The sequence below is a fragment of the Carcharodon carcharias genome, chromosome 32 (assembly GCF_017639515.1).
Source record: "Carcharodon carcharias isolate sCarCar2 chromosome 32, sCarCar2.pri, whole genome shotgun sequence".
Lineage (NCBI taxonomy): Eukaryota > Metazoa > Chordata > Chondrichthyes > Lamniformes > Lamnidae > Carcharodon > Carcharodon carcharias.
Window position 1 is genome coordinate 22,556,279 of NC_054498.1, and position 21,239 is coordinate 22,577,517.

Below are 21,239 nucleotides of genomic sequence, written 5' to 3' on the forward strand. Positions count from 1 at the left end.
AATACTATGGCTATGTATCTTTAGGCAGGAGTACTCGGCATATAACCATCCAGCAAATAACCATCCAGGGCTTGCTGCAAAATGAACTAAATAAGTAACAGGAGGAAATAAAGGACATGCATTTATTAAATGTCTTTCATATCCTCAGGATATCTCAAAGCGATTCACAGCCAGGGAAGTACTTCTGAAGTTAAAAAAGAAAAGGCTGTAAACACTCAGAAGGTCTGGCAACATCTGCAGAGATCAAGAAAGAACTTACATTTCAAGTTAATTACCTACCATCCGTTTTTCCGAAAGGTCAAATGACCCAAAAGGACTGGTTCTTCCTCCAAGTATGCTGCCAAACCTGCTATGTATTTCCTGCATTTACTGTTTTTATTTCAGATTTCCAGCATCCGCAGTATGTTGCTCAAGTACTTCTGAAGAGCAGTCGCTGTTGTAATGCAGGGTAACACAACAGTTAATTTGCAGGGGGCAAAGTCCCACATAGAGCAAAAAAATAAATGGCCAGATTATCAGTTCTACTGGTTTTGGTTGAGGAATAGATGATGGTCAGGACATCAGAGAGAACTCCCCTGCTCTTCTTCCATTAGCTCTATGGGATTTTTTATATTCAACAGAGGATTTGATCTGAAAGACAGCATCCCCAACATCAACTCCCTCAGGGCTGCATTTTAAGTGCCGGTCTAAATTTTCAGCTCAAGTCTCTGAAGAGTGGCTTGAATAAACAGGCTTTTGACGCAAAAGCAAGATTCCTACCACTGAGCTATGGACAGAACATGTTTCAGGTAAAAATTCATTCAGGGAAGAACTTGAACAGCACTGTCCTAAAATTAAGAACAGCAGAAAACATAATAAAGGCAGCTGCTTCATCAATGATTTTCCTTCATCATAAGGTCAGAAGTGGGAATGTTCGCTGATGATTGCACAATGTTCAGCACCATTCACAACTCCTCAGAAACGGAAACAGTCCATGTCCAAACGCAGCAAGACCTGGACAATATCCAGGCTTGGGCTGACAAGTGGCAAGTAACATTCGCACCACAAAAGTGTCAGGCAATGACTATCTCCAACAAGAGAGAATCTAACCATTGCCCCTTGGTGTTCAATGGCGTTACCATTGGCTGAACACCCCACCCCCCGTATCAACATCCTGGGGGTTACCATTGACCAGAAACTGAATTAGACGAGCCATATAAATACTGTGGCTACATGAGCAGGTCAGAAGCTAGAAATCCTGCGGCAAGTAACTCACCTCCTGACTCCCCAAAACCTGTCCACTATTTACAAGGCACAAGTCAGGAGTGTGACGGAATATTCTCCACTTGCCTGGATGAGTGCAGCTCCAACAACACTTGAAGCTTGAGACCATCCAGGACAAGGCAGCCCACTTGATTGGCACTCCATTCACAAACATTCACTCCCTCTACCATCAATACACAGTAGCAGCAGTGTGTACCATCTACAAGATGCACTGTCGGAACTCACCAAGGCTCCTGAGATAGCACTACCAAACCCTGGACCGCTACCATCTAGAAGGACAAGGGCAGCAGATACGTGGGAACACCACCACCTGGAAGTTCCCCTCCAAGTCATTCACCATCCTGACTTGGAAATATATCGTCATTCTTTCACTATCGCTGGGTCAAAATCCTGGAACTCCTTCCCTAACAGGTGTACATCACATACACTGCAGCAGTTCAAGGTGGTGGCTCACCACCACCTCCTTAAGGGCAATTAGAGATAAGCAATAAATGCTGGCCGAGCCAGCGACGCCCACATCCCATGAATGAATAAAAAGACTTAACTAAATCAATTAGGGTTAATGCAAAATCCAAAGCAAATCTAGCAGAAATGTTTAATGACCATTATATTTTTCTGGCCATTCATTGCCGATGGTCAAAATATCTTACGAACAATCAGAGCAAAGACCACTGCCAAAATCTCATTCCCAAGTATACTAGTCATCATAGCCTACCATTCAAACATGTGCATTTCTCTCCCAGTCAAGCCAGCCCTTTTATTCAGCAGGTCTATCATCTTCCCAACATTGATGGAAATTGAAATCAGTTTAAATTTGTGCCCTCTGGTCCAACAAATCTGTCTTAATCCGGGTACTACCCTAAGAGATTCTCAGTGCGACCAGCACTTCCTCAAAGTGCGAGTGTACTGGCGAGTTGAGGGAATCTTGAATCACTTTCTAAAAATAATATTGTATAGATTTAACATTTAACTGCAAGTGTTGTTTAAATTCTAAGTCTTATCCAAGAGCCCAAACAGGGAGATAGAAGCTTTGCGTTGACAGCAGCTGAGATAGTTAATTAAGGAAACTAGCTTGAACTAGTCTGTTCTGTACCTGAGTTCTGTCTTTTGTTTCGGAACATATAAATTCAGACTCTCAGTGCGGCCAGCACCGAGTGCAACTTTAACAGAGTGAGAGAGTTTGACAAGCTGAGAGAGGTCAATGAGGAGGGGAGGAACATATCGCCCCTGGTTTTTCCCCCCTTTATTTCCCTGCAGGAATTGGTTCGTGCTCCACTACAGGGGAAAAAACTGGCTGTTTGGTGGGTATCTGGTAAGTGGATAAGTCTATTCCATTCCTAAAGTTCAAAATAGTACAGGACTTTGTGGTAAGATTTATAAAATACATAAAAGAAAATAAATAATTGAATAAAATAAGTAATTAATTAAGACACAAAGATGGCGGGACAGGTGATGTGTCATGGCTGCAGCAAGTGGGAGCTCCCGGATGCCAGTGTGATCCAGGGCAAACACATCTGCACTGTCTCCAGCTTGAGAAGCTTCAGCTCAGAGTCTTTGAGCTGGAGGCTGAGCTGTAGACACTGCAACACATCAGGGAGGGGCAGAGTTACTTGGATGCTTTGTACCAGGAGGTAGTCACACCCTTTAGGATAGGGTCTTCTGGTTTGGAAGCTGGCCAGGAACAGGAGGGTATGACTTCAAGTGAGGCAGATGAGGGGCATGGAGGGCAGGAGTGTCAGTCTCTGCAAATGTCTAACAGGCCTGAGGTTCTCTCAGCTTGTCTGGATGGGAGTGGGGGTTACAGGGTGGATGAGCTGACTGACAAGAAGCCAATCAAGTGGGGCGAGCAAAAAGCAATGTAGCGGTAGTAGGGGACAGTGTAATGAAGGGGATTGACACTGTTCCCTGCAGCAAAGAATGAGAGTTCGTATGGTTATGTTGCCTGCCCGGTGCCAGGGTTCAGGCCCTTTGCTCAGGCTGCAGCAGAACTTGCAGTGGGAAGGGGAGGATCCAGTTGTCATGGTCCATGTAGGTACCAACAACATAGGCAGGACAAGAAAGGAGATACTGCATAGGCAGAATGAGGAGCCAGGCACCAAATTAAGCAGAACCTCAAAGATAATAATCTCTGGATTATTACTTGAGCCACGTGCAAATTGGCATAGTTCAAATAAGCTTAGAGAAAACGAATGTGTTGCTCAAACACTGGTGTAGGAGAAGCGGGTTCCGGTTTGTGGGGAACTGGCACCAGTACGGGGGAAAAGTGGGATCTATACCATGCTGGAGCTGATGTTTAGCGAGTCGCATAACTAGGGCAGTGGAGGGGGCTTTAAACTGAATAGTGGGGGCAAGGATCAAAATTAGGAAGATGTGGTTAAAACAAAAAGTAGAGACAAGGTCGGAGTAAGGTACTAATATGAGAACAGATAAGTAGAACGTGACAGGAAAGAACAGAGTGTATTAATCTAAGAGTAAATCAGCAGATAAGGCCAGACATTACAAAAATAATAAAAGGGCAAATTTAAAGGCTCTGTATCTATATGCACATAGCATTCAAAACAAAACAAATGAACTGAGAGCACAAACAGAAATAAATAAATGATAGCCATTACAGAGGCATGGCTGCAGGATGACAGATTGGGGCCTGAATATTGGAGGGTGCGTGACATTTAGAAAGGACAGGAAACTAGAAAAAGGTGGAAGGGTGGTTCCGTGAATTAATTAAATTATTAGTGCATTAGAGAGGGATAACCTAAGTTCAGGAAACCAGAACATAGAAACAGTTTGGGCCAAGATGAAAAACAATAAAGGCAAAAAGTCACTTGTGGGAGTGGTGTACAGGCCCCCGAATTGTAATTACACGGTAGGACAGAGTATAAAGGAAGAGTTAAAGGGAGCTTGTCAGAAAGGTACAACGATAATCAGGGGAGATTTTAATCTACGTATAGATTGGAAAAATCAGATGGGCAAAGGTAAGTAGATGAGGAGTTTGGAGGATGTTTACAGGATAGTTTCTTGGAACAGCACATCTGGAGCCAACCAAAGATCAGGCTATACTGGACGTGGTAATGTGCATTGAGGTAGGGTTAATTGATAACCTCATAGTGAAGACACCCCTAGGTGGCAGCGATCAGAATGCATTTGAATTTTACATTCAGTTTGAGGTAGAGAAAATTGGGTCTGAGACTAGCATTTTAAGCTTAAATAAGAGCAATTATGAGGGCATGAAAGTGGAGCTAGTTAGAGTGAACTGGCAAATGAGGTTAAGGGATAGGTCCATAAAGATGCAGTGGCAGACTTTTAAAGGAATATTTCAGAATAGATACATTCCAATAAGAAAGAAAACTTCCGAAGGCGAGAACCCACCATCCGTGGTTAACTAAAAAAGTTAAAGACAGTAACAAAGAAAAAAAGCATATAATTGCGCAAAGATGGGTGGCAGGTCAGAAGACTGTACAGAATATAAAGAACAGCAAAGAATGACAAAAAGATTAATAAGGAGGGAAAAATTAGAGTACAAGAGAAAGCTAGCTGGAAATATAAAGACTGATAGTAAGAGTTTCTATAGGTATTTAAATAAGAAGAGTTACACAGTGATTGTTGGTCTGTAGAAAGTGAGTTTAGGAATTAATAATGGAAAGTAAGGAGATGGCAAATGAACTGAACCAATATTTTGCATCAGTTTTCACAATAGAGCACACAAGTAACATCTAGAAACAGCTGTAAATCAGGAAATGGAAAGGGGGGGGGGAATGGAGAAGAAACTCACAAAAATTACAATCACTAGAGAAGTGGTACTGAGCAAATTGTTGGAGCTGCTGGCTGACATATCATTGGATCCTGATGTACTTCGTTCTAGGATCTTAAAAGGAGTGGCTAGTGAGATAGTTGATGCATTGGTTTTAATTTTCTAAAATTCCAAAGATTTGGGGAAGGTTCCATTAGATTGGAAAATAGGAAATGTAACCCCTTTATTCAAAAAAGGAGGGAAGTAAAGCTGGAAACTATGGGCCAGTTAGCTTAACATCAGCCATAGGGAAAAATGTTAGAAGCTATTATTATAGATGTTATAGTGGGGCACCTAAATTTTAAAGCAATCAGGCAAATTCAGAATGGCTTTGTGAAGGGGAAATCATGTTTAACCAATTTATTGGAGTTCTTTGAAAAAGTCACATGTGCTGTGGATAAAGGAGAACCAGTGGACGTACTGGACTTAGATTTCCAGAAGGCATTCGATAAGGTGCTGTATCTAAGATTATTGCGGAAAATAAAAGCTCATGGTGTAAGGGGTAACATATTAGCATGGATATAAGGTTGCCTAGCTAACAGAAAAACAGAGGGTAACCATAAATGGGTCTTTTTCTGGTTGGCAGGATATAGTGTGTGGTGTGCCATAAAGTTCAGTGCTGGGGCCTCTTTTTACAATTTACATCAATGATTTGGATGAAGGGACAAATGGTATGGTTGCTAAGTTTGGTAATGACAAAGATAGGTAGGAAAGTTAGTTGTGAAGAGCACATGAAGAGGCCATTAAATGACATTGGTTAAGTGAGTGGGCAAAGACCTGGCAAATTAAGTATAATGTGGGAAAATGTGAAATTGTCCATCTTGGCACAAAGAATAAAAAAGAAGCTTAATTTCTGAATGGTGAGGGATTGCAGTGCTCTGAGATGCAGAGGGATCTGGGTGTCCTAGAGCATGAATCACAAAAGGCTGGTATGCAGGTACAGCAAATAATTAGGAAAGCGAAGAGAATGTTATTGTTTATTGCAAGGCGAATTGAATACAAAAGTAAGGAAACCTGCTTAAGTTGTATAGGGCACTGGTGAGACCACACCTGGAATAGTGTGTACAATACTGATCTCCCTATTTAAGGAAATGTAAATTAGAAGCATTTCAGAGAAGGTTTACTAGGCCAGCATCAAGAATGGGAAAACGTAAAATATTGCGGATGCTGGAAATCTGAAACAAAAAGAGAAAATGCTGGAAAATCTCAGCAGAACTAGCAGCATCTGTGGAGAGAGAAACAGAGTTAACATTTCAGGTTCATATGCTCTGAAGAAGGGTCATACGGAAGCAAAACGTTAACTCTGTTTCTCTCTCCACAGATGCTGCCAGACCTGCTGAGTTTTTCCAGCATTTTCTGTTTCTGTTCCAGGAATGGTCACGTTATCTTACAAACAAAGGTTGGACAAGTTAGGCTTATAGCCACTGGAGTTTAAAAGAGTAAGAGGCAACTTGATCAAAACCTTTAAGATCCTGAGGGTCTTGACAAGTGGATGTGAAGAGGATGTTTCCTCTTCTGGGAGAATCTAGAAGTAGGGGTCACGGTTTAAAAATAAGGGGTCAACCATTTAAGACAGAGCTTAGGAGAATTCTTTTCTCTGAGGGTCATAAGTCTTTGGAACTCACTTCCTCAAAAGGCAGTGGAAGCAGGGTCTTTCAATATTTTAAAGGCAGAGCTAAATAGATTCTTGATTAACAAGAGGGTGAAAGGTTATCGGGGGTAACAATCAGATCAGCCATGATCTTACTAAAAGTGGATAAATCCCTGGGCCCGGATGAAACATATCCCAGGCTGTTAAGGAAAAGCAAATGAAGAAACAGTGCAGGCTCTGACTATAATTTTCCAGTCCCCTTTGGTTACAGGTGTGGTGCCAGAAGACTGGAGGAGAGTTAACCTTTCACCATTGTTTGAAAAAGGAGAAAGGAGAAAGGATAGTGAGTAACTGCAGGCTAGTCAGCCTAACTTCAATGGTGGGAAAGTTGTTGGAAGAAGTGTTGAGGGACAGGGTGTATCTTCATTTAGAAAGACATGGATTGATCAAAGTCAGAGCAGATTGGTTAAAGGAAGCTGGTCTCTGGCTAACATGATAGAATTTTTTGAGAAAGTAATAAGCAGAGTCGATGATTGCAGTGCATTTGATGCAGTCTATATGGATTTTAGTAAGGCTTTTGATCAACTCCCACAAGGCAGACTAATCATGAAAGTAATTCAAAGCAAAGTGGCAATTTAGATCCAAAATTAACACAGAAGCAGGAAGAACATAATGGTCGATGGGTGCTTGTGTGACTGGGAGATCATTTCCAGTGCAGTTCCACAGGGCTGAGTATTAGGATCCTTGTTTTTGTACTATACATCAATGATTTGGTCGTGAATGTAGGGGTATGATTAAAAAAATTGCAGATGATACAAAAATTGGCCAGGTGGTTGATAATGAAGAAGAAAGTTGTAGACTGCAGGAAGATATGGGGTGGTAGAAGTTTGGAGCTGTTTGGATATGTTTCATCCGGGCCCGGGGATTTATCCACTTTTAGTAAGATCGTGGCTGATCTGATTGTTACTCCCGATAACCTGTCACCCTCTTGTTAATCAAGAATCTATTTAGCTCTGCCTGAAAAATATTGAAAGACCCTGCTTCCACTCCCTATTGCCTCCAGTCCCACCATCCTCCACTATCTGTTTTCCTTTAATTCTGGTTCCCTCAGCATCCCCACTTCCAATCGTGTCACCATTAGTGGCCGTGCCTTCACCTGCCTGGGCTCTAAATCTGCAATTCCTTCCCTAAACCTCTAAGTCTTCATACCTCCCTTTCCACAATTAAGCTTCTATAAACAATTATTCGGGATAGAATTAATAGACATATGGAAAACTGTGGGTTGATTAGCAAGAGCCAACATGGATTTAAGGGAAAATCATGTTTAACTAACTTGCTGGAATTTATTGAAGAGATAACAGAGAGGAGTTATGAGGGTAATGCTGTTGATGTTGTGTACATGAGCTTCCAAAAGGCAGCACAACAGACTTGTGAGAAAAGTTGTAGCTCATGGAATAAAAGGGACCATAGCAACATGGATACAGAATTAGCTGAATAATAGGAAACAGCAAGTAATGGTTAATGGATATTTTTCAGGCTGGAGGAAGGTTTGTAGTGGAGTTCCCCAGGGGTTGGTACTGGGACCCTTGCTTTTGCTGACATATATTAAATGATCTAGATCTTGGAGTGCAGGGGACAATTTCAAAGTTTGTGGATCATACAAAACTAGGAAGCATTGTAAACTGTGAGGAGAGTGTAGAACTTCAAAAGGACATAGACAAGTTGGTGGAGTGGGCAGATAGTTGGCAGATTAAGTTCAATGTCGGAGAAGTGTGAGGTGATTCATTTTGGTAGGAAGAACACAGAGAGACAGTATAAAAATCACAGAAGCACACAGTGCAAAATAAAGGGTACAACTCTAAAAGGGTGTGGAGGAGCAGTGGGACCTGGGTGTATATGTGCATAAGTCATTAAAGATAGAATGAGCAGTTAATAAAGCATACAGTGCCCTTGGCTTTATCAATCGGGACATAGATTACAAGAGCAAGAAGGCTATGCTGAACTTGTACAGGACACTATTTAGATCTCAGCTGGAGTAAAGTTCTGGGCACCACACTGTAGAAAGGATGTGAACGCACTGGAGGAAGTGCAGAAGGGGTTTACAAAAATGGTTCCAGGGATGGGAAACTTCAGTTATGAAGGTAGATTGGAGAAGTTGGGGCTGTTCTCCTGAGAAGAGAAGGCTAAGAGGAGATTTGATAGAAGTGTTCAAAATCATGAAGAGCCTAGACAGAGCAGGTAGGGAGAAATTGTTCCCACTTGTAACTGTTCCTGCTCGTAAAAGGATCGAGAATGAGAGGGCAGAGATTTAAAATGATTTACAAAAGAAGCAGATGCGATATGAGAAAAAAACTTTTTTTTTTACACAGCGAGTGGTTTGCGTCTGGAATGCACTGCCTGGAAGTGTGGTACAGGCAGGTTCAATCAAAGCATTCAAGAGGGCATTAGATGATTATTTAAATAGAAACAATGTGCAGGGTTATAGGGAAAGGGCAGGAGGATGGCAGAGTCGTATTGCTCAGAGAGCTGGTGCAGGCATGATGGGCTGAATGGCCTCCTTCTGCACCATAACATTTCTGTGATTCTGTGAGATTCTGATATCAATGGACTAGTCAGGTGGACGGAACAGTGGCAAATAGAGTTCAATCTGGAGTACTGTGAGGAAGGCTAATAAGGCAAAGTAATGTGCAATAAAAGGTAGCATTACTGAGAGGTGTAAACGAACAGAGGGACCTGGGACATAAATCCTTGAAAGAGGCTGAACAGGTTGATAAAGTGGTCAAGAAGGCATATAGTTGCCTCTATTAACCGAGGCACAGAAAATAAGAGCTGGGAGGTTATGCTGAAATTGCTGAAACCGGATAAAACACTAGTTAGGCCACAGCTGGAGTACTGTGTGCAAAGTTGTGATTGGACGAGAACACATATAGAAAAGATGAGGATTTTGCCTGGATTGGAAAATTTTAGTTATGAGGAAAATTAGATAAGCTGGGGTTTTCTTTTGGAACAGAGGAGGCTCAAAGGAGACTTAATTGAAGTGTATAAGATTATGAGGAGCCTGGATAGAGTGGACAGGAAGGCCCTTTTCCCCTTGGTTGAGGGGTTATAACCAGGGGGAATGGATTTAAGGCTACATTTGTTGCCAATGGCATGCATGCACAGTTCTGGTGTTTTACTCTTACATCACTGCAAGCAACAGAATAGGCAAAACTAGCAGCCATCGCAATGTAAAAGCAACTAACCTTGAGGATCAGTTTGAAATGGTCTCCACATATGTGGAATAGATCTGAGGGAGTGTGTGTAAATTGAGGGATAGCGAATCTGCACCTGTTTTACATCTCATTTTTATTTCGACTGAATTCGGTGAAACGCAGAGACACACAGATTAGCAGCTCAAGTGTACATAATCCAATAATTACTCAGCAGCCACACACAATTCCTTATTGTACCAATGATAATCACTGGCTGAGCCAACTGACTCTGCATAGGCCATTTTTTAAAGTGAGCTGTTTAACCTCTCACTTCCTGACCTGTTCCCCTTTCTTGCCTTGAACTGCAAATGATTTCTGGCAGCAGAGTGGCATCATTGGATTTCTGCATACGCGTGGACCAGTGCGCATGCGCAGACAGGTATTGGTGGCAATCTTGTGTGGCCATCTTGCGTTGGCAGGAGACAGGGTGTAGATTTGGGGTAAGAGGTAGGAGGTTTAAGGGGATTCAAGGGGAAATTCTTTTACCCAGTGTGTGATGGGGATCTGTAAATTACTGTCTGAAAGGTTGGTGGAGGTAGAAACCCTCATAACATTTAAAAAGTACTTTGAAATGCACTTGAAGTGCTGCAGCATACAAAGCTATGGACCAAGAGCTGGAAAGTAGGAGCTAGATGGATGGGCTGCTTGTTGGCCAGTGGGGACATGATCAGCCAAATGGCCTCTTCCATACTATTAATTTCTGCACTCAAATGTATGTGTGTAATTAAGAGCGTATTAAGGAAGATAAGCATTTGGCTTGGCTTTTTCGGTTACAGTTGCTCTGGGGCAGGTCTATTCTCAATGAACTCCATCAGCTAGAGTAACAGTTCCAATAACAGAATCAAAATGGAGGTTCGCATATGAAGAAGCCTCAGTCCATCCAGGAGAAAATGGCCTTAACAAGGTTTCAAATTGGCAGCCCATTTCTGGCTATTTAAGTTACACAGCAAGTCATACTTCAAATAGAAGCAGCACTGCCTTTGAAAGTTTGCAAAATCGCACTGAATTTAAATCCCTCTGTCTCTTGAGTGTTATTTTCACATCACTTAAGTGGCAATGTCAAGGACACGTTTGATCTAATGTTACACTGAATATTCACTTCTTGTAAAGTGCATCATTTGCTACTTACCTTTTGATGCCACTTACAAGTAGTGAAGCCCAGGGCTGATGCATACTGAGACACATCCCATCATCAGACATCTCCAACAGCTCTCGGTCCTGGATTCGCAAACGGCTCTTCTGTGAGGTGACATCACTAACTCTGCTCTGTGAGCGGGTGTCGCCCCCTCTCCTATGGGTGCCTGTACCAGTGAGTTCCACATACTGCAGAGATAGGATAAAGTTTGAGCATTAATCTACGCTCCAGACAGAAAAAGACACAAAAACAGAGATATGAACATGGAATTACACAAAAGAACAGAGAAGTTACAGCATTGGTAGGAGGCCACACTCCATATCAACTGGCCCAATTTTCAAATATTTATTCAATTTCCATTTTTGTTTTTAATTCATTCACAGAATTTGAATACTGCCAGTAACGCAAATGCCCTTGGGAAGGTGGTAATTATGCCTCCTTGATTACAACTTAGTGGCTTGCTAGGTCATTTCAGAGGGCAGTTAAGAGTCAGCCACATTGCTGTGGGTCTGGAATCACATATTGACAACTAGTAATTGGCAGATTTCCTACACTAAAGGACCTTAGATGGGCTTGTACAATAATCTGGTAGTTACTTACTCACAATTAATGCTACTAGTTTTAAATTAAAATTTATTTAAATCAATTGAATTTAAATTCCCCAGATGCCATGGTGGTATCTGAGCCCATGTCTCCAGATCACTAGCCCAGTAACAAGTAACATAACCACTATGCTGCTACTGCACCAGAGTTTAAAATGACAGTTTAGTCTCAATTACCATTTGTGTTAAAGCATTCCATATGCTGCATGAAAACAATTCTTCCAGCTTCCTATGTTTCTTTCCAGAACTAATCCAAGCCCAAGTCCCAAATTAAAACTTCACCAACCAGTAGAAAGAACCTTTCACTCTATGCCCTCTCAAGCAATTTCATTATCTTAGGCACCTCCATTAGGTTTCTCCCTCCCTTTAGGGGTATTCTATTAAAAAGCCCATTTTTCTCCCATGCCTTTCTCCATCAATTAAAAATTCTAGTTTCTATGATTCTGATGAACCTTGGCTTTGCCCTCCCACTGGTTTTAAAAGCTTTCCTTTAATGGTGTACCCAAAATTGCGACTATAGTCTAGTTAATGCCTTGTGCAGATTCAGCATTACATCCATGCTTTTATATTCAATGCACCCAAAGTCCCTGTTGTCTTTGCAGCCTTTGCTGCTTTCCCTCTTACTCTTAAAAAATCGATTGATGTACACCACCTGCATTGTGTCCACTTCTAGACACGACACTTCAAGATGGGCATGGGGGCTATTAAGTGGGCACAAAAGAGATTTACTAGAATTATTCCAGGCACGAGGGATTTCTGTTACATAGGCAGACTGGAGAAGCTGGGGTTATTCTCTTCAGAGCACAGAAGACTAAGAGGAGATTTGATGGAAGTGTTTAAAATGACGAGAGGTTGAGATAAAGCAAATAAAGAGAAACTTCCAGCGGCTAAAGGGTCAATGGCCAGGGGGCACAGATTTAAGAGATTGGCAAAAGAACCACAGGTGACATGAGGAAAAACCTTTTTACTCAACACTGGTTAGGATTAGACAGACACTGCCTGATAGGACAGTGGATGCAGTTTCAATAATAGCCTTCCGAAGGGAACTGGATAGATACCTAAACGAGAAAAAAAAATTACAGGGAGTTGGAAAAAGAGCAGCAGGGGAGTTGGACTAAATGGATTTCTAAAGGTACAGACTCAATTAGCCTCCTTCTGTGCTGTACTATTCCATGATTCTATTCTCTCTTTACTCCACCCTGATGAGAATCTTCCTTTCACTGTTAAAAGATAATGCCTTGTTTGCTCATGAAAGGAAATAATTTGTAGGACAATAGGGAAACAACAGGGGAGTGGGAAGAGCCAGCACAGGAATTATGGGCCAAAGTGCCCCTTCTGTGGAGTATTATTAAGTCATCTAAATCTGTTCAGCCAGATCCAGAGGTATGAATTCATTCAAAGACTAAAGGCGGCATTTTTTCCTACACTGCTGCAGGTAGATCCTATCTACAATTAAGTGTGGAGTCTCCACACAAATATAGCTAAAGAATCCCTCAGCTCTTTTACTGGCAATAGCACTGGTTTCATGGGCAATCTTTGTTCAAGTGGCAATACATTGAACAATGGTAGCCATTCAATTAGACTTGGTCGTTGATACTTACAACGGGAGGAAATTGAATGATATTGGGATTGACCAATTCGCCGAGCTGCTGCTTGTTCCGTTCAACCTGCTTGCTGGAAGTGTTGTTCTGTGAACCGGACTTCATTTCTTGTACAAGATCATCCAGTCTGTTTTAAAAGTAAAACATATGACAAAAGTGACCCTGGCAACTAAAAGACAACCAAACCAAAATATGCCAGTAACATGGGATGGATGCAGTCCAGCAGCGCTCAAGCATGCTCTATAGTAATACCTGGTTTTGAACCATAAAAAGTAGCTGGAGGTGCTACAACCCCATGATGGAAAGGTGTGTCAGCAAGGGCATGTCAGGAATGTAACTTCCCATTTTGTGTTCAAATATGCTAATATTGGTTTGCAATAGATGCTGCAACCTAATGATAATTAAATCTCACTGTAATTTCCAGTCAGGGTTGCAGCTAACAACCCTGACATGAGCAGCAGTATTTCAAGGTAAAATGAGGCAGAACCACAGGCTTCCGAATTGTCAAAATCCAGCTAAAGAGGATTTTTTTTTTGCATCACTGCCAAGGGAGGTATATATAAACCCTGCCTACAGCTCCCAGGATGCTGGGCCAATGGAGTACAGTAAGGACAATCTGAATGCCAGAAACTATAGGGAAAGAGCACAGGAATGGGACCAATGGGATAGTTCTTCCAAAGAGACACATGGTAGAGCAAATGGTCTCCTCTGGGCTGTATAATTCGGTGAAAATAAAATCACAAAATGCAGGGTCACAATTGTCTCACTGATACTCCAATGTTGTGGAATCGATTTTGAAACACAAAAGGAGCAAATTGCACTGCACTGTCATCCCAAGGGGCCATTACAGAAGAAGATTGTCAATATATAATCATAGTGCAAGTTTGTGTGCTCATTCATTGCTCACCCTGAAGGAAAGATGCTTGCTGTAAATGAGAATTACACGTGACTGCATTTCAAGCCATCACAAGCTAAAATTAAGTGTCACAGACCACAGGCCATTTCAAATCAACATACACTCTGAATGCTGTTATGGTATCTCTGTGAATTGGCTCTAAACCACATCACCTTATAACAATTGCTTCCCTAAAGACCCAAGGATTACAGTAGAGATTAAAAACTACATCACTGTCAGTTCAAAGCACTCTACATACTTTTTCAATGAAAAGGATAGGATGCCCTACCATGAAAGGGACATGTATCTTTGATCTCCCTCTTACAGATTTCATGTGGCAATCCAAATGGCAGCTAAAATGCCCAGTTAAAGATAACTGAACTGCAAATGAGTCTGGGAATGAATCAAACAGCCCACACTATACCATTGTTCTACATACAACCTCTTAACTTGCAGAGTTATCTTGTTCATTCACTGACTGTACTGCTGCAATCTCAAGCTTTCAACAGTCCTACACATAATAAATGGATAACTGGTGAGATTTAGTACACAGACTACCCTGATTTATACCAGTGGTAAATTAGGGAGAATAAAGAGAAATTACCAACAAATTCATTGGTTTTAGGATGCATATATGTGTCTTAGATGAAGATGAGTGTGCCTTTCCTCAAGAGCAACTAGCCATGGGTCAACAAATGCTGGCCTAACCACTCATCCCATTAACAATTTTTTTTAAAATGAGACATGAAGTTTAGACCACATCTGCCCTCTCAGTTGGATATAAAAGATCCAAAGGTACTATTTCAAAGAACAGCAGAACTCTCCCCAGTGTCCAGGCCAATATTTATCCTTCAATTAACATCACAAAAAGACAGATTACTTGGGGAACTTGCTGTATGCAATTTTTTTTTTACATTCATTCATGGGATGTGGGCGTCACTGGCTAGGCCAGCATTTATTGCCCACACCTAATTGCCCTTGTTCAGAGGTATTTAAGAGTCAACCACATCGCTGTGGGTCTGGAGTCACACGTAGGCCAAACTGGGTAAGGACAGCAGATTTCCTTCCCTAAAGAACCTTAGTGAACCAGATGGGTTTTTACAACAGTCTACAATGGTTTCATGGCCCTCATTAGACTTTTAATTCCAGGTTTTTATTGAATTCAAATTCCACCATCTGCTACGGCAGGATTCGAACCTGGGTCCCCAGGGCATTACCCTGGGTCTCTGGATTACTAGTCCAGCAACAATACCACTACCATTGCCATTGCATTTTCTGCAACACAACAGTGACTACACTTCAAAAATACTGCATTGACTGCAAAGCGCTTTGGGGCATCATGAGTCATGAAAGGCACTAGATTTTCTTCCCTAAAGGACCTTAGTGAACCAGATGGGTTTTTACAATATGGTAGTTTCTTCTTAAAAAAAAATTTTCTTTCTACCTTTATATCTCTACTTTCCCACCCCTCTTGCAACAAAAAGAGTAGCTTCTTGCTGTCCAGGGCATCCTCCATTATTCCCCTCAAGTGGCCATGTGTGAGTCCTAACACTGAGTACAAAACTATTATACCAGAGTGCACACCATAGGCAAGTTCAATCTATTTGCATATATTCTAGAGCAGGATTGTCCAACATATGGCTCACGGGCCAGAGTTCAGATGGCCAACGGTTTCTATGCAGCCCACCAGCCTTACATATCACACATCAACTGGTAATGAAAAACGTAGGTCGAGTAAGTTTCAGACTTTTCTTCTTCTTTGAACCTAACTGCTGAGCTTTTCACTCTATCGACTTCAAGATTCTTAATTTCAAGTAGCAATATATACCCGATATCTAACTCAAATAGCTTCCATCCATAATATTCAAAACATAGTTGGCGGCTCCCTTGATTACAGGCAAGAAAAGAAAAATTGACACTGAAGGGCAAGACTTCAAAGGCTCTTGGACTGATGATTTTCCTGTTTTTGAACACAATGAATCTCGTGAATGATATGTCAAGAGAAGATTGCTATTTTTAAGGAATACAATATCAAGCAACATTATCCTACGAAACGTGCCAGCAAAGTCGACAGCTCACAGATCAAGTGTCAATCGACCAAGTGAACTCGCTGAAACAAAAACATTATTAGGCCACAATTGTTCTACAAAGCTGCAAACTAGAGTTCTGAGGCAGCAACCAAGATGATTTTTTTGATCGCTGAAACAGTAGCCAAGAGAGGGAAACTGTTTTCTGATGGGGAATTTGTGAAAGACTGTTTGGGCATATTTGCACCTGTGGCATGTCCTGATAAGAAAAGTCGATGATAGAGAAAACCAGCCATTCCCATCGGACGATTACTCGAAAAGTAGACAACTTAGAATCCTACATTCAAAATTCTCTTATCAAAAGACTCTATGCCTGTCAGTTTTACAGTTTAGGGATTTGAGTGATACATCTCAATGGTAATCAATGTACAAAGAGTCGCCAAAACTTTTGAAGTTGTTGAGGAACTGCTTGACCTACGTCCAATGAAAGGCATGACAATGGGACAAGACATTCTTGATGAAGTAAAATGTGTCTTGGTGAAATTCAATCTTCCAGAGGGAAAAATACTTTGTATTTAACAACAGCTGGAGCTCCTGCAATGACAGGCAAGCACAATGGATTTGTTAGTCTAATACTCAAATCAGTGCCTCATGAAGTCATCACACATCACTGCATCATTCACCAAGAACAGCTGTGTGCAAAGACCCTGGAGATGAAGCGCGTGATGGAAAAGGTTATTTCTACGGTCAATCACAGACAGTTCTAAGCCTTTCTTACAGTGGTAGGATCAGACCATGTTCACTGGCACAGCAGGGAGGCCCACAATAGCCAGACTGTGGTCACTGCTTGAAGAAATAAAAACCTTAACGACAAAAATAGGAAATGATGTTAACTTCACGGACGATGATAAGTGGTTGAACGACTTGGCGTTTCTAGTTTACATAAGAACATAAGAAATAGGAGGAGTAGGCCATTCAGCCCCTCAAGCCTGCCCCGCCATTCAATAAGATCATGGCTGATCTGCCCCAGGCCTCAACTCTTCTTTCATGCCAGCTCCTCATAACCCTCAACTCCCCAATATTTCAAAAATCTATCTACCTCCTCTTTAAATACTTTCAGTGATCCAGCCTCCACAACTCCCTGCGGTAGAGAATTCCAGACATTCACTACCCTCTGAGAGAAGAAATTCCTTTGCATCTCAGTCTTAAATGAGTGTCCCCTTATTCTGTAACTACGTCCCTTAGGTTCGAGATTCTACCACTAGTGGAAACATCTTCTCAACATCTACCCTGTCAAGGTCCCTCAGAGTCTTGTACGTTTCAATAAGATCACCCCTCATTCTTCTAAACTCTAATGAATAAAGGCCTAATCTGTTTAGCTGCTCTTGCTATGTCAACCCCTTCAACCCAGGAATCAGCCTAGTGAAACAAAAACAAAAGTAGCTGGAAAAACTCAGCAGGTCTGACAGCATCTGTGGAGAGGAAGACAGAAGAGTTCTGATGAAGTGTCATAGGGACTCGAAACGTTAACTCTGTCTTCCTCTCCACAGATGCTATCAGACCTGCTGAGTTTTTCCAGCTATTTTTGTTTTTGTTTCAAATTTCCAGCATCCGCAGTATTTTGCTTTTATCAGCCTAGTGAATCTCTTTCGAACTGCCTCCAATGCCAGTATATCCCTTTCTTAAATATGGAGACCAAAACTGTACACAGTACTCCAGGTGCAACCTCACCAACACCCTGTACAGTTGTAACAAGACTTCCCTATTTTTTAAACTCCAACCCCCTAGCAATACAGGCCAAAATTCCATTTGCCTTCTTAATTACTTGCTGCATCTGCATGCTAACTTTTTGTGTTTCATGCATAAGAACACCTAGATCTCTCTGTGCTGCACTTTTTTGGAGTCTCTCTCCATTTAAATAATAGTCTGCCTTTTGATTTTTGCTACCAAAGTGCATGACCTCACACTTTTCTACAGTAAACTCCATTTTTTAGTTTTTGCCCACTCACTCAACCTATATCCCCTTGCAGATTCCTTATAGCCTCATCACAACATGCCCTCCACCTATTTTTGTATCATCAGCAAATTTGGATACATTACACTCTGTCCCCTGTCACTAATATAGATAGTAAATAGTTGAGGCCCTGGGACTGATCCTTGTGGCACTCCATTAGTTACATCTTTCCAACCTGAAAAAGACCCATTAATCCCGACTCTCTGTCTTGTGTGTTAAACCAATCCTCAATCCATGCTAATACACTACCCCCAATACTGTGAGCTTCTATCTTGCGCAATAACCTTTTATGTGGCAACTTATCGAATGTCTTCTGGAAATCCAAATACACTACATCTACCGGTTCCCCTTATCAACTCTGCTTGTTATATCCTCAAAAGAACTCTAGCAAATTTGTCAAACATGATTTCCCTTTCATTCCAGGTATCTTGCAGACTTGAATGTGAAACTACAGGGAAGGGATCAATATGTCAGCAAACTGTCTGAGCATGTACAAATGCTCATTCAGAATTTAGAATTGATTCAGAAATAGTTGATTATGAAGAAAATTGTCCATTTCACAATGCTATCAACCACACATGCTGAGACATGACGAGTATTCTGCACTGATCGGCAGCCTGACAGATTAGTTCAAACAAAGATTTGCGGATTTCAGGGAACCCCATGATGAACTGAAGCTGTTTGCAATTCCATTTGGAACTCATAGCACTAATTCTCATGACATGTTCCAACTGGAACTAATTGACAGGGATAAGAAGAGAGCTTTCACAGAGCATGAGCCTCTGACATTTTATAGTCAATATGTTCCCTCACAGTCTTGGCCAAATCTATTCAAAACGTGCCCTTCGATTCATTGCACTGCTTGGCAGTGCACATTCTTGAGAAAATCTGTTTGCAGCAATGAAAAAGGTCAAAACCAAATCAAGATCACTCCTAACAGATGGACATCTATCCGGAATATTCCACATTGCTACATTAAGTGTGCAGACAGACAGTGACTACTTGTGCACACAATAACAATGCCAAATATCTCACTAAATCAATATTCAAATATAGTGACAAGAAAGTAAGCTAATAAATAGCACATAAAGATGCACATATTCTGTTGAAAGGAAAATACTGCGGATGCTGGAAATCTGAAATAACAAAATGATGGAAAAGCTCAGCATGTCTGGCAGTTTCTATGGAGAGAGAAACACTGAGTTAATGTTTTGAGTCTGTATGACTCTTCTTCAGAGCTTTTTGTTATTTGTTTTAATTAAAACATTTCTAACGCCTTGACTTTCTGAAATTTGCTCACCAGCCCTGTGAATGAGAAAAGAAATTGAAATTGGCACCTCACGACAAAAGGTTGGATACCTCTGCTCTAGAGGGTCACTTGATTGAAATCAGGAGTGGGAGCCATTTCAATTCTACCCTTCCTAACCAACAGTTTGAAACCTAAGTGTGCCTACTCCCAACTCCAGCTTTGATCAGTTAATTCAGCACAAACAGGGCTAAAACTGGTCTGTAGAGCTCATTTGATAAAGGCAAAGTCTTTATGAGGAAGCTTTTGAAAAATGCTCTGTTCCACACAAACCTGCTGTAATACTGATCCAAAGGTCCCTGATCCTCAAGGATCCTCCTTCCAGCAAAGTCAATCGTGATCTGCTTTGTTCGATGGGATGCATGCCGTAACTCCCTTAATTCTTCTTCTCTTTTGCGTAACATGTCTCGTTCCTGTTTGGAGAGCCACTGGTTGGAATCAGCAGCAAAGTAATCAGATTCATCATCAATGACCTGGGTCCGGCGAGCACTGTAAAACACAAATGGATCCACTTAGTTGGGCAGGATTCAAACTTGGCAGCAAGATTCACCTTCAAACTCTTGGGTATTTTCAGCATACAAATACAACACTACTACTCACACCAAGTCCTAATCCCCCATCACACTGATGTACATTGGCTCCTGGTCCAGCAACAACGCAAATTTAAAATTGTCATCCTTGTTCTTAAATCCTTGATCGTTTCTGTAAACCCCATGACCTTCTGAGACATCCACACTCCAATTCTGGCCTCCAGCACCTACCTGATTTCCACTGCTCCAGTATGGGTGGGTGTGCCTTCAGCCAGCGAGGTCCTAAGCTCTGTAATTCCCCTCTGCAACCTCTCTGCCTCCCTCTACTCTAAGACACACTTCTTTAACTCAGGTTTTGGACACATACTCCTAACATCTCTTTACATCAGGCTTGTGCAACCCATGGCCCATCAAGCTTCTCCACCTGGCCTGCGGACTCACTGTTCAAACTACGGGTAAGTTCAATGGAAGACTCTGCAAGGAACTGCTCCTCCAATCACAGGCTCAACCAGGAGAGAAACAGCCTATCAGCAGAAAATTCGGGAGAGAAACAGTCTCTGATTGGAGGATCAGCAAGCTGTGTGAAGGCGAGTGGCTTCTCTTAGTGCACGCTGTGAAAACATTCTCTCACCCTCCGGTGCATGCACCAGCCCCCTAAAGGAGTACCACAGTCAAGATGGCAGAGAAGACTGGGGAGGCCATGGCCACAGCACCACCTAGCCACCACCTACTCAGGGCAGCTGGAGTCTCAGACAGGGCAGAAGTGAGGAAGCACATCTCTTAAAGCATCCCGAAAACTTCCTCAGTAAAATGTCCAAACCTCCCAGGCCCAGGTGGGGAGTGAGTGAGTCAATGTGAGCGAGCGAGAGCATGAGACTGGGAGCAAGACGGACACACACATGCACACTCTGTCTCTCCTCCTCTTGTCCACCAAGCAGGCCAAGAGAGGAGGAAAACCCAGGTTGAAAGGCAGCCCACTTCCAACCCTGGCTTTCATATGAATTCTGCCAAGGCCAGTTCAGAGTTTGCGCCACTTGAGGCAAACGCAAGGTCAGTATTACTGAAACCCAACTCCTTAGCTCGGGCCCGGTCCCCACCTCTTCCCTGGCGAACAGGATTTGGGGCTTAATCTGCCTCTCTAGCTCCGCTTCATGCATAAAAAGGCAAAACGTTTTATTGGTTAACTCTGTTGCTTACCAGTTTTTAATGGCAATTTTTATTAATTACTTATTTAAAT

General features: G+C 41.9%; 1 protein-coding gene across 1 annotated transcript in view; it reads right to left on the reverse strand.

Moving 5' to 3' along the window:
• Positions 1-21,239, reverse strand: part of trip4 (thyroid hormone receptor interactor 4) — a 133,037-nt gene that overhangs the window by 78,953 nt on the left and 32,845 nt on the right. Inside the window, exons 8-10 of the mRNA XM_041178649.1 lie at positions 19,746-19,961; positions 13,231-13,357; positions 11,022-11,215 (exon numbers count right to left, since the gene is read on the reverse strand). Of these exons, the coding sequence (XP_041034583.1) occupies positions 11,022-11,215; positions 13,231-13,357; positions 19,746-19,961 (537 nt within the window). The remainder of the gene's footprint in view (positions 1-11,021; positions 11,216-13,230; positions 13,358-19,745; positions 19,962-21,239) is intronic.